The sequence below is a fragment of the Hypanus sabinus genome, unplaced genomic scaffold (assembly GCF_030144855.1).
Source record: "Hypanus sabinus isolate sHypSab1 unplaced genomic scaffold, sHypSab1.hap1 scaffold_313, whole genome shotgun sequence".
Taxonomy (NCBI): domain Eukaryota; kingdom Metazoa; phylum Chordata; class Chondrichthyes; order Myliobatiformes; family Dasyatidae; genus Hypanus; species Hypanus sabinus.
In genome coordinates this window covers 502,040-513,992 of record NW_026781225.1, presented here as the reverse complement: position 1 = coordinate 513,992, position 11,953 = coordinate 502,040, and the positions used below count along the sequence as shown (strand labels likewise).

The following is an 11,953-nucleotide window of genomic DNA, read 5'->3' as shown; positions in this document are numbered from 1 at the left end:
CCCGTTCACTCCCACCGTCCGCACTCCCTATAGACCCCACCCCCTCCTGTTCACCCCCACCGTCCCCACTCCCAATAGACCCCAACCCTTCCCGTTCACCCCAACCGTCCGCACTCCCAATAGACCCCACCCCTTCCCGTTCTCTCCCATCGTCCCCACTCCCAATAGACCCCACCCCTTCCCGTTCACCCCCACCGTCCGCACCCCCAATAGACCCCACCCCTTCCCGTTCACCCCCACCGTCCGCCCTCCCAATAGACCCCACCCCTTCCCGTTCACCCACACCGTCCGCACTCCCAATAGACCCCACCCCTTCCCGTTCACTCCCACCGTCCGCACTCCAATAGACCCCACCCCTTCCCGTTCACCCCCACCGTCCGCACTCCCAATAGACCCCACCCCTTCCCGTTCACCCGCACCGTCCGCACTCCAAATAGACCCCACCCCTTCCCGTTCACCCCCACCGTCCGCACTCCCAATAGACCCCACCCCTTCCAGTTCACCCCCACCGTCCCCACTCCCAATACACCCCAACCCTTCCCATTCACCCGCACCGTCCGCACTCCCAATAGACCCCACCCCTTCCCGTTCACACCCACCATCCGCACTCCCAATAGACCCCACCCCTTCCCGTTCACCCCCACCGTCCGCACTCCCAATAGACCCCAACCCTTCCCGTTCACCACCACCGTCCGCACGCCAAATAGACCCCACCCCTTCCCGTTCACCCACACCGTCCGCACTCACAATAGACCCCACCCCTTCCAGTTCACCCCCACCGTCCGCACTCCCAATAGACCCCACCCCTTCCAGTTCACCCCCACCGTCCGCACTCCCAATAGACCCCACCCCTTCCAGTTCACCCCCACCGTCCGCACTCCCAATAGACCCCACCCCTTCCCGTTTACCCCCACCGTCCGCACTCCCAATAGACCACACCCCTTCCCTTTCACCCCCACCGTCCTCACTACCAATAGACCCCACCCCTTCCCGTTCACACCCACCATCCGCACTCCCAATAGACCCCACCCCTTCCCGTTCACCCCCACCGTCCGCACTCCCAATAGACCCCACCCCTTCCAGTTCACCCCCACCGTCCGCACTCCCAATAGACCCCACCCCTTCCAGTTCACCCCCACCGTCCGCACTCCCAATAGACCCCACCCCTTCCAGTTCACCCCCAAACTCCGCACTCCCAATAGACCCCACCCCTTCCCGTTCACCCACACCGTCCGCACTCCCAATAGACCCCACCCCTTCCCGTTCACCCCCACCGTCCGCACTCCCAATAGACCCCGCCCCTTCCCGTTCACCCCCACCGTCCTCACTCCCAATGGGACCCCACCCCTTCCCGTTCACCCACACCGTCCGCACTCCCAATAGACCCCACCCCCTCCCGTTCACCCCCATCGTCCGCACTCCCACTGGGACCCCACCCCCTCCCGTTCACCCCCACCGTCCGCACTCCCAATAGACCCCACCCCTTCCCGTTCACTCCCACCGTCCGCACTCCCTATAGACCCCACCCCCTCCTGTTCACCCCCACCGTCCCCACTCCCAATAGACCCCAACCCTTCCCGTTCACCCCAACCGTCCGCACTCCCAATAGACCCCACCCCTTCCCGTTCACCCTCACCGTCCGCATTCCCAATAGACCCCACCCCTTCCCGTTCTCTCCCATCGTCCGCACTCCCAATAGACCCCACCCCTTCCCGTTCACCCCCACCGTCCGCACCCCCAATAGACCCCACCCCTTCCCGTTCACCCCCACCGTCCACACTCCCAATAGACCCCACCCCTTCTCGTTCACCCCCACCGTCCGCATTCCCTATAGACACCACCCCTTCCCGTTCACCCCCACCGTCCGCACCCCCAATAGACCCCACCCCTTCCCGTTCACCCCCACCGTCCGCTCTCCCAATAGACCCCACCCCTTCCCGTTCACCCCCACCGTCCGCCCTCCCAATAGACCCCACCCCTTCCCGTTCACCCACACCGTCCGCACTCCCAATAGACCCCACCCCTTCCCGTTCACTCCCACCGTCCGCACTCCAATAGACCCCACCCCTTCCCGTTCACCCCCACCGTCCGCACTCCCAATAGACCCCACCCCTTCCCGTTCACACCGCACCGTCCGCACTCCCAATAGACCCCACCCCTTCCCGTTCACCCCCACCGTCCGCACTCCCAATAGACCCCACCCCTTCCCGTTCACCCCATCGTCCGCACTCCCAATAGACCCCACCCCTTCCCGTTCACCCCCACCGTCCGCACTCCCAATAGACCCCACCCCATTCCGTTCACCCCCGCCGTCCGCACTCCCAATAGACCCCACCCCCTCCCGTTCACCCCCACCATCCGCACTCCCAATAGACCCCACCCGCTCCCGTTCACCCCCACCGTCCGCACTCCCAATAGACCCCACCCCTTCCAGTTCACCCCCACCGTCCGCACTCCCAATAGACCCCAACCCGTTCACCCCCCGTCCGCACTCCCAATAGACCCCACCCCTTCCCGTTCACACCCCCCATCCCCACTCCCAATAGACCCCACCCCTTCCCGTTCACCCCCACCGTCCGCACTCCCAATAGACCACACCCCTTCCCTTTCACCCCCACCGTCCTCACTACCAATAGACCCCACCCCTTCCCGTTCATTCACCGTTCATTGATGGGTATGTTTTGTTTGCCAGAGCTCAGGGCAGTGTTTACAGAATTTGACAGGAACCGTGATGGGTATGTTAATTACAAGGACCTTGGAGACTGCATGCGGACCATGGGCTACATGCCTACCGAAATGGAACTGATCGAACTCTCTCAAGTTATTTGTGAGTAACTGTCAAATTCCCCCTCTACATCACCCCCACAGTGTCCCCCCACTTTATCCCCAGTGTGGGCACCGAGCGCTCCTGGGACACGGGTCAGACATGGTGTGGAGCTCCCACTACATCACCCCCACAGTGTGTCCACCCCACTTTATCCCCAGTGTGGGCACCGAGTGCTCCCGGGACATGGGCCAGACACGGTGTGGAGCTCCCTCTACATCACCCCCACAGTGCGTCCCCCACTTTATCCCCAGTGTGGGCACCGAGCGCTCCCGGGACATGGGTCAGACACGGTGTGGAGCTCCCTCTACATCACCCCACAGTGTCTCCCCCCACTTTATCCCCAGTGTGGACACTGAGCGCTCCCGGGACACGGGTCAGACAAGGTGTGGAGCTCACTCTACATCAACCCCACAGTGTGTCCCCCCACTTTATCTCCAGTGTGGACACCGAGCGCTCCCGGGACACGGGTCAGACACGGTGTGGAGCTCCCTCTACATCAACCCCACAGTGTGTCCCCCCACTTTATCTCCAGTGTGGACACCGAGCGCTCCCGGGACACGGGTCAGACACGGTGTGGAGCTCCCTCTACATCACCCCCACAGTGTGTCCCCCCACTTTATCCCCAGTGTGGACACCGAGCGCTCCCGGGACACGGGTCAGACACGGTGTGGAGCTCCCTCTACATCACCCCCACAGTGCGTCCCCCCACTTTATCCCCAGTGTGGGCACCGAGCACTCCCGGGACACGGGTCAGACATGGTGTGGAGCTCCCTCTACATCACCCCCACAGTGTGTCCCCCCCCACTTTATCCCCAGTGTGGACACCGAGCGCTTCCGGGACACGGTTCAGACACGGTGTGGATCTCCCTTTACATCACCCCCACATTGTGTCCCCCATTTTATCCCCAGTGTGGGCACCGAGCGCTCCCGGGACACGGGTCAGACACGGTGTGGAGCTCCGTCTACATCAACCCCATAGTGTGTCCACCCTACTTTATCCCCAGTTTGGACACCGAGCGTTCCCGGGACACGGGTCAGACACGGTGTGGAGCTCCCTCTACATCACCCCCACAGTGGGTTCCCCACTTTATCCCCAGTGTGGACACCGAGCGGTCCCGGGACACGGGTCAGACACGGTGTGGAGCTCCCTCTACATCATCCCCACAGTGTGTCCCCCACTTTATCCGCAGTGTGGACACCGATCGCTGCCAGGACACGGGTCAGACACTGTGTGGGTCTCCCTCTACATTACCATCACATTGTGTCCCCCCACTTTATCCCCAGTGTGGACACTGAGCGCTCCCGGGACACGGGTCAGACACGGTGTGGAGCTCCCTCTACATCACCCCCACAGTGTGTCCCCCCACTTTATCCCCAGTGTGGACACCGAACGCTCCCGGGACACGGGTCAGACACGGTGTGGAGCTCCCTCTACATCACCCCCACAGTGTGTCCCCCCCCACTTTATCCCCAGTGTGGACACCGAGCGCTCCCGGGACACGGGTCAGACACGGTGTGGAGCTCCCTCTACATCACCCCCACAGTGTGTCACCCCACTTTATCCGCAGTGTGGACACCGATCGCTGCCAGGACACGGGTCAGACACTGTGTGGATCTCCCTCTACATTACCATCACATTGTGTCCCCCCACTTTATCCCCAGTGTGGACACTGAGCGCTCCCGGGACACGGGTCAGACACGGTGTGGAGCTCCCTCTACATCACCCCCACAGTGTGTCCCCCCCCACTTTATCCCCAGTGTGGACACCGAGCGCTCCCGGGACACGGTTCAGACACGGTGTGGAGCTCCCTCTACATCACCCCCACAGTGTGTACCCCCACTTTATCCCCAGTGTGGACACCGAGCGCTCCTGGGACACGGGTCAGACACGGTGTGGATCTCCCTTTACATCACCCCCACATTGTGTCCCCCATTTTATCCCCAGTGTGGGCACCGAGCGCTCCCGGGACACGGGTTGACATGGTGTGGAGCTCCCTCTACATCACCCCCACAGTGTGTCCCCCCACTTTATCCCCAGTGTGGGCACCGAGCGCTCCCGGAACACGGGTCAGACACGGTGTGGAGCTCCCTCTACATCACCCCCACAGTGTGTCCCCCCACTTTATCCCCAGTGTGGGCACCGAGCGCTCCCGGGACACGGGTCAGACACGGTGTGGAGCTCCCTCTACATCACCCCCACAGTGTGTCCCCCCACTTTATCCCCAGTGTGGGCACCGAGCGCTCCCGGGACACGGGTCAGACACGGTGTGGAGCTCCCTCTACATCACCCCCACAGTGTGTCCCCCCCCCCACTTTATCCCCAGTGTGGGCACCGAGCGCTCCCGGGACACGGGTCAGACACGGTGTGGAGCTCACTCTACATCACCCCCACAGTGTGTCCCCCCACTTTATCCCCAGTGTGGGCACCGAGCGCTCCCGGGTCACGGGTCAGACACGGTGTGGAGCTCCATCTACATCACCCCCACAGTGTGTCCCCCCACTTTATCCCCAGTGTGGACACCGAGCACTCCCGGGACACGGGTCAGACACGGTGTGGAGCTCCCTCTACATCACCCCCACAGTGTGTCCCCCCACTTTATCCCCAGTGTGGACACCGAGCGCTCCCGGGACACGGGTCAGACACGGTGTGGAGCTCCCTCTACATCACCCCCACAGTGTGTCCCCCCACTTTGTCCCCAGTGTGGGCACCGAGTGCTCCCGGGACACGGGTCAGACACGGTGTGGAGCTCCCTCTACATCACCCCCACAGTGTGTCCCCCCACTTTATTCCCAGTGTGGGCACCGAGCGCTCCCGGGACACGGGTCAGACACCGTGTGGAGCTCCCTCTACATCACCCCCACAGTGTGTCCCCCCCCCCACTTTATCCCCAGTGTGGGCACCGAGCGCTCCCGGGACACGGGTCAGACACGGTGTGGAGCTCCCTCTACATCACCCCCACAGTGTGTCCCCCCCCCACTTTATCCCCAGTGTGGGCACCGAGCGCTCCCGGGACACGGGTCAGACACGGTGTGGAGCTCCCTCTACATCACCCCCACAGTGTGTCCCCCCCCCCCACTTTATCCCCAGTGTGGGCACCGAGCGCTCCCGGGACACGGGTCAGACACGGTGTGGAGCTCACTCTACATCACCCCCACAGTGTGTCCCCCCACTTTATCCCCAGTGTGGACACCGAGCGCTCCCGGGACACGGGTCAGACACGGTGTGGAGCTCCCTCTACATCACCCCCACAGTGTGTCCCCCCACTTTATCCCCAGTGTGGACACCGAGCGCTCCCGGGACACGGGTCAGACACGGTGTGGAGCTCCCTCTACATCACCCCCACAGTGTGTCCCCCCACTTTGTCCCCAGTGTGGGCACCGAGTGCTCCCGGGACACGGGTCAGACACGGTGTGGAGTTCCCTCTACATCATCCCCACAGTGTGTCCCCCCACTTTATCCCCAGTGTGGGCACCGAGCGCTCCCGGGACACGGGTCAGACACGGTGTGGAGCTCCCTCTACATCACCCCCACAGTGTGTCCCCCCACTTTATCCCCAGTGTGGGCACCGAGCGCTCCCGGGACACGGGTCAGACACGGTGTGGAGCTCCCTCTACATCACCCCCACAGTGTGTCCCCCCACTTTATCCCCAGTGTGGACACCGAGCGCTCCCGGGACACGGGTCAGACACGGTGTGGAGCTCCCTCTACATCACCCCCACAGTGTGTCCCCCCACTTTATCCCCAGTGTGGACACCGAGTGCTCCCGGGACACGGGTCAGACACGGTGTGGAGCTCCCTCTACATCACCCCCACAGTGTGTCCCCCCACTTTATCCCCAGTTTGGGCACCGAGTGCTCCCGGGACACGGGTCAGACACGGTGTGGAGCTCCCTCTGCATCACCCCCATAGTGTGTCCCCCCACTTTATCCACAGTGTATGCACCGAGCGCTCCTGGGACACGGGTCAGACATGGTGTGGAGCTCCCTCTACATCACCCCCACAGTGTGTCCCCCCACTTTATCCCCAGTGTGGACACCGAGTGCTCCCGGGACACGGGTCAGACACGGTGTGGAGCTCCCTCTACATCACCCCCACAGTGTGTCCCCCCACTTTATCCCCAGTGTGGGCACCGAGCGCTCCCGGGACACGGGTCAGACACGGTGTGGAGCTCCCTCTACATCACCCCCACAGTGTGTCCCCCCACTTTATCCCCAGTGTGGACACAGAGCGCTCCTGGGACACGGGTCAGACACGGTGTGGAGCTCCCTCTACATCACCCCCACAGTGTTTCCCCCCACTTTATCCCCAGTGTGGGCACCGAGCGCTCCCGGGACACGGGTCAGACACGGTGTGGAGCTCCCTCTACATCACCCCCACAGTGTGTCCCCCCACTTTATCCCCAGTGTGGACACCGAGCACTCCCGGGACACGGGTCAGACACGGTGTGGAGCTCCCTCTGCATCCCCCGCACGGTGTCCCCCCCCCACCGTTTTTTCCTTCTCTGTCTCACCGTCTTTTCCTTTCTCCATTCCCTACTCAACCCTCGCTCTCCCACGGTTTTACCCTCTGTCTCTGTACCCCTCTGTCTGCTCTTGCTCTCTCTCTCTCTCCTCTTTCACCCCCTTCCTCTCTTTGAACTCTGCTCTCTTCCTCTTTCCCTTTCTGCTCTCCTGTCAAATTACCCATCCTCTGTGACTCCCTCTGCTCCATCTCTTTCACCCCCGCCTCCCCTATCCTCTCTCACCATATCACTCCTGTGCCTGCGTTGTTCCTCATGCCCCTTCTTCCTGCTTACCTCTTCTCCGGCCCCGAACTTCCCTCTCTGCCCCTGATTAACCTGCTTTCTTTTACCCCTTCTCTCTCGTCTTCCTCTGCGCTCCTGTTCCTACACCTCCCTTACCATCATTTTCTCGCCCTCTGCATCTGTCACTCTCACCCACTCTTACTTACCCTTTATCGGTCTCTTTCCCACTCATTTGTCCATCGTCCGATCTCCCCCTGCTTCTTCTCCCCTCCCCTTTATCCTTTCTTTCTCTCCCATCCCCCTTTCCCCTCCTTTCTCTAACCGAACTGTCCTCCCCCGCTCACAATAAAATGCCTCTCCCTCCTACCCTTTATCCCTCTCCCCTCTCCCTACCCTTCTCTGTGTCTTGTCCCCCATTTCTGTATCCTCCGCACCCACCCCTCCCATCTCTCCCCACCTCCCCAGTGTCCTCCACCCTCCTCCCAAAATCTTTCCCTCAACCTCCTCTGCCTCGACACCGTCTATCTCTTCTCCCTCTTCGGCCTCTCATTCCCCACCCGCACTTTCTCTCTTACTCTAACTCCCTCCGTCCATCCCTCCCTCCCTCGCACCCCCCACCTCTCTCTCTCTCCCCCCCTCAGCCGGAGGACGTGTGGATTTTGAGGACTTTGTGGAACTGATGGGGCCGAAGCTGCTGGAGGAGACGGCAGATATGATCGGCATGAAGGAGATGCAGCATGCTTTCCTGGAGGTGAGGGAGGTGGGCGCAGGGAAGAGGATAGAGGAAGCTAGAGCCCAGTTAAGGAGATTTAAGTTAACTTGTCAAGTTTATTGTGATTAAAAGTGCACAGTAAAAATGAAGCAACGTTCCTCCAGGACCCTGGTGCTACGTGAAACCACACAAAACTAGACCAGACTGTGTGAGACAGCACAAGGCTACACTGACTACGTAAATCAACATAAAAACTACACTAGACTGTGTGAGACAGCACAAGGCTACACTGACTACGTAAAACAACATAAAAACTACACTAGGCTGTGTGAGACAGCACAAGGCTACACTGACTATGTAAAACAACATAAAAACTACACTAGACTGTGTGAGACAGCACTCGGCTACACTGAATACATAAAACAACATAAAAACTATACTAGACTGTATGAGACAGCACAAGGCTACAGTGAATTCATAAAACAACATAAGAACTACATTTGGCTGTTTGAGACAGCACAAGGCTACAGTGACTACGTAAAAGAAAATAAAAACTACACTAGGCTGTGTGAGACAGCACAAGGCTACACTGACTATGTAATAGAACATAAAAACTACACGAGACTGTGTGAGACAGCACAAGGCTGCACTGCCTACGTAAATCAACATAAAAACTACACTAGACTGTGTGAGACAGCACAAGGCTGCACTGCCTACGTAATACAACATAAAAACTACACTAGGCTGTGTGAGACTGCACAAGGCCACACTGAGTACGTAAAACAACATAAAAACTACACGAGACTGTGTGAGACTGCACAAGGCTACACTGACTACGTAAAACAACATAAAATATACACTAGACTGTGTGAGACAGAACAAGGCTACACTGACTACGTAAAACAACATATAATCTACACTAGACTGTGTGAGACAGCACAAGGCTACACTGACTATGTAATACAACATAAAAACTACACTAGACTGTGTGAGACAGCACAAGGCCACACTGAGTACATAAAACAACATAAAAACTACACTGGACTATGCAATACAACATAAAAACTACACTAGACTGTGTTAGACAGCACAAGGCTACACTGACTACGTAAATCAACATAAAAACTACACTAGACTGTGTGAGACAGCACAAGGCTACACTGACTACGTAGAACAACATAAAAACTACACTCGACAGTGTGAGACAGCACAAGGCTACACTGACTATGTAAAACAACATAAAAACTGCTCTAGACTGTGTGAGACAGAACAAGGCTACACTGACTATGTAATAGAACATAAAAACTATACTAGACTGTGTGAGACAGCACTAGGCTGCAAAGACTACATAAATCAACATAAAAACTACAGAAGTCTGTGTGAGTCAGTACAAGGCTACACTGACTACGTAAAACAACATAAAAACTACTCTAGGCTGTGTGAGACTGCACAAGGCTACACTGACTATGTAGTACAACATAAAAACTACACCAGACTGTGTGAGACAGCAGAAGGCTACACTGACTACGTAAATCAAAATAAAAACTACACTAGTTTGTGTGAGGCTGTACAAGGCTACACTGACTACGTAAAACAAAATAAAAACTACACTAGACTGTGTGAGACTGCACAAGGCTACACTGACTATGTAATACAACATAAAAACTGCTCTAGACTGTGTGAGACTGTACAAGGCTACACTGACTACGTAAAACAACATAAAAACTACACTAGACTGTGTGAGACAGCACAAGGCTACACTGACTACGTAAAACAACATAAAAACTACACTAGACTGTGTGAGACTGCACAAGGCTACACTGACTACGTAAAACAACATAAAAACTACACTAGACTCTGTGAGACTGCACAAGGCTACACTGACTATGAAATACAACGTAAAAACTACACTAGACTGTGTGAGACAGAAGAAGGCCACACTGAGTACGTAAAACAACATCAAAACTACACTAGGCTGTGTGAGACAGCACAAGGTTACACTGACTACGTCAAACAACATAAAAACTACACGAGGCTGTGTAAGACAGCACAAGGCTACACTGACTACGTAAATCAAAAGGAAAACTACACTAGTTTGTGTGAGACTGTACAAGGCTACACTGACTGTGTAAAACAACATAAAAATTACACTAGACTGTGTGAGACAGCACAAGGCTACACTGACTATGTAATACAACATAAAAACTACACTAGACTGTGTGAGACAGCACAAGGGTACACTGACTACGTAAAAAAACATAAAAACTACACTAGGCTGTGTGAGACAGCACAAGGCCACACTGAATACATAAAACAACATAAAAACTATACTCGACTGTGTAAGACAGCACAAGGCTACAGTGAATACATAAAACAACATAAAAACTATACTAGACTGTGTGAGACAGCACTAGGCTGCACTGATTACGTAAAACAACATCAAAACTGCACTAGGCTGTGTGAGACAGCACAAGGCTACACTGACTATGTAAAACAACATAAAAACTACACTAGACTGTGTGAGACAGCACAAGGCTACACTGACTACGTAAAACAACATAAAAACTACACTAGGCTGTGTGAGACAGCACAAGGCCACACTGAATACATAAAATAACATAAAAACTATACTCGACAGTGTAAGACAGCACAAGGCTACAGTGAATACATAAAACAACTTAAAAACTATACTAGACTGTGTGAGACAGCACTAGGCTGCACTGATTACGTAAAACAACATCAAAACTGCACTAGGCTGTGTGAGACAGCACAAGGCTACACTGACTATGTAAAACAACATAAAAACTACACTAGACTGTGTGAGAGAGCACAAGGCTACACTGACTATGTAATAGAACATAAAAACTATACTAGACTGTGTGAGACAGCACTAGGCTGCAAAGACTACATAAATCAATATAAAAACTACAGAAGTCTGTGTGAGTCAGTACAAGGCTACACTGCCTACGTAAAACAACATAAAAACTACTCTTAGCTGTGTGAGACTGCACAAGGCTACACTGACTATGTAATGCAACATAAAAACTACACAAGACTGTGTGAGACTGCACAAGCCTACACTGACTACGTAAAACAGCATAAAAACTACACTAGACTGTGTGGGACAGCACAAGGCTACACTGACTACGTAAAACAACATAAAAACTACACTCGACAGTGTGAGACAGCACAAGGCTACACTGACTATGTAAAACAACATAAAAACTGCTCTAGACTGTGTGAGACAGAACAAGGCTACACTGACTATGTAATAGAACATAAAAACTATACTAGACTGTGTGAGACAGCACTCGGCTGCAAAGACTACATAAATCAACATAAAAACTACAGAAGTCTGTGTGAGTTAGTACAAGGCTACAGTGACTACGTAAAACAACATAAAAACTACTATAGGCTGTGTGAGACTGCACAAGGCTACACTGACTATGTAGTACAACATAAAAACTACACCAGACTGTGTGAGACTGCACAAGCCTACACTGACTACGTAAAACAACATAAAAACTACACTAGGCTGTGCGAGACAGCACAAGGCCACACTGAATACATAAAACAACATAAAACTATACTCGACTGTGTAAGACAGCACAAGGCTACAGTGACTATGTAAATCAACATAAAAACTACACTAGACTGTGTTAGACAGCA

General features: G+C 55.4%; 1 protein-coding gene across 1 annotated transcript in view; it reads left to right on the top strand.

The window, feature by feature from the left end:
- Positions 1–2,692: 2,692 nt before the first annotated feature.
- Positions 2,693–11,953, top strand: part of LOC132388387 (calcium-binding protein 2-like) — a gene marked incomplete at its 5' end in the record, with an annotated part of 200,303 nt that continues 191,042 nt past the window's right edge. Inside the window, 2 exons of the mRNA XM_059960732.1 lie at positions 2,693–2,827; positions 8,214–8,323. Coding sequence (XP_059816715.1) covers positions 2,693–2,827; positions 8,214–8,323 — 245 coding nt within the window. The remainder of the gene's footprint in view (positions 2,828–8,213; positions 8,324–11,953) is intronic.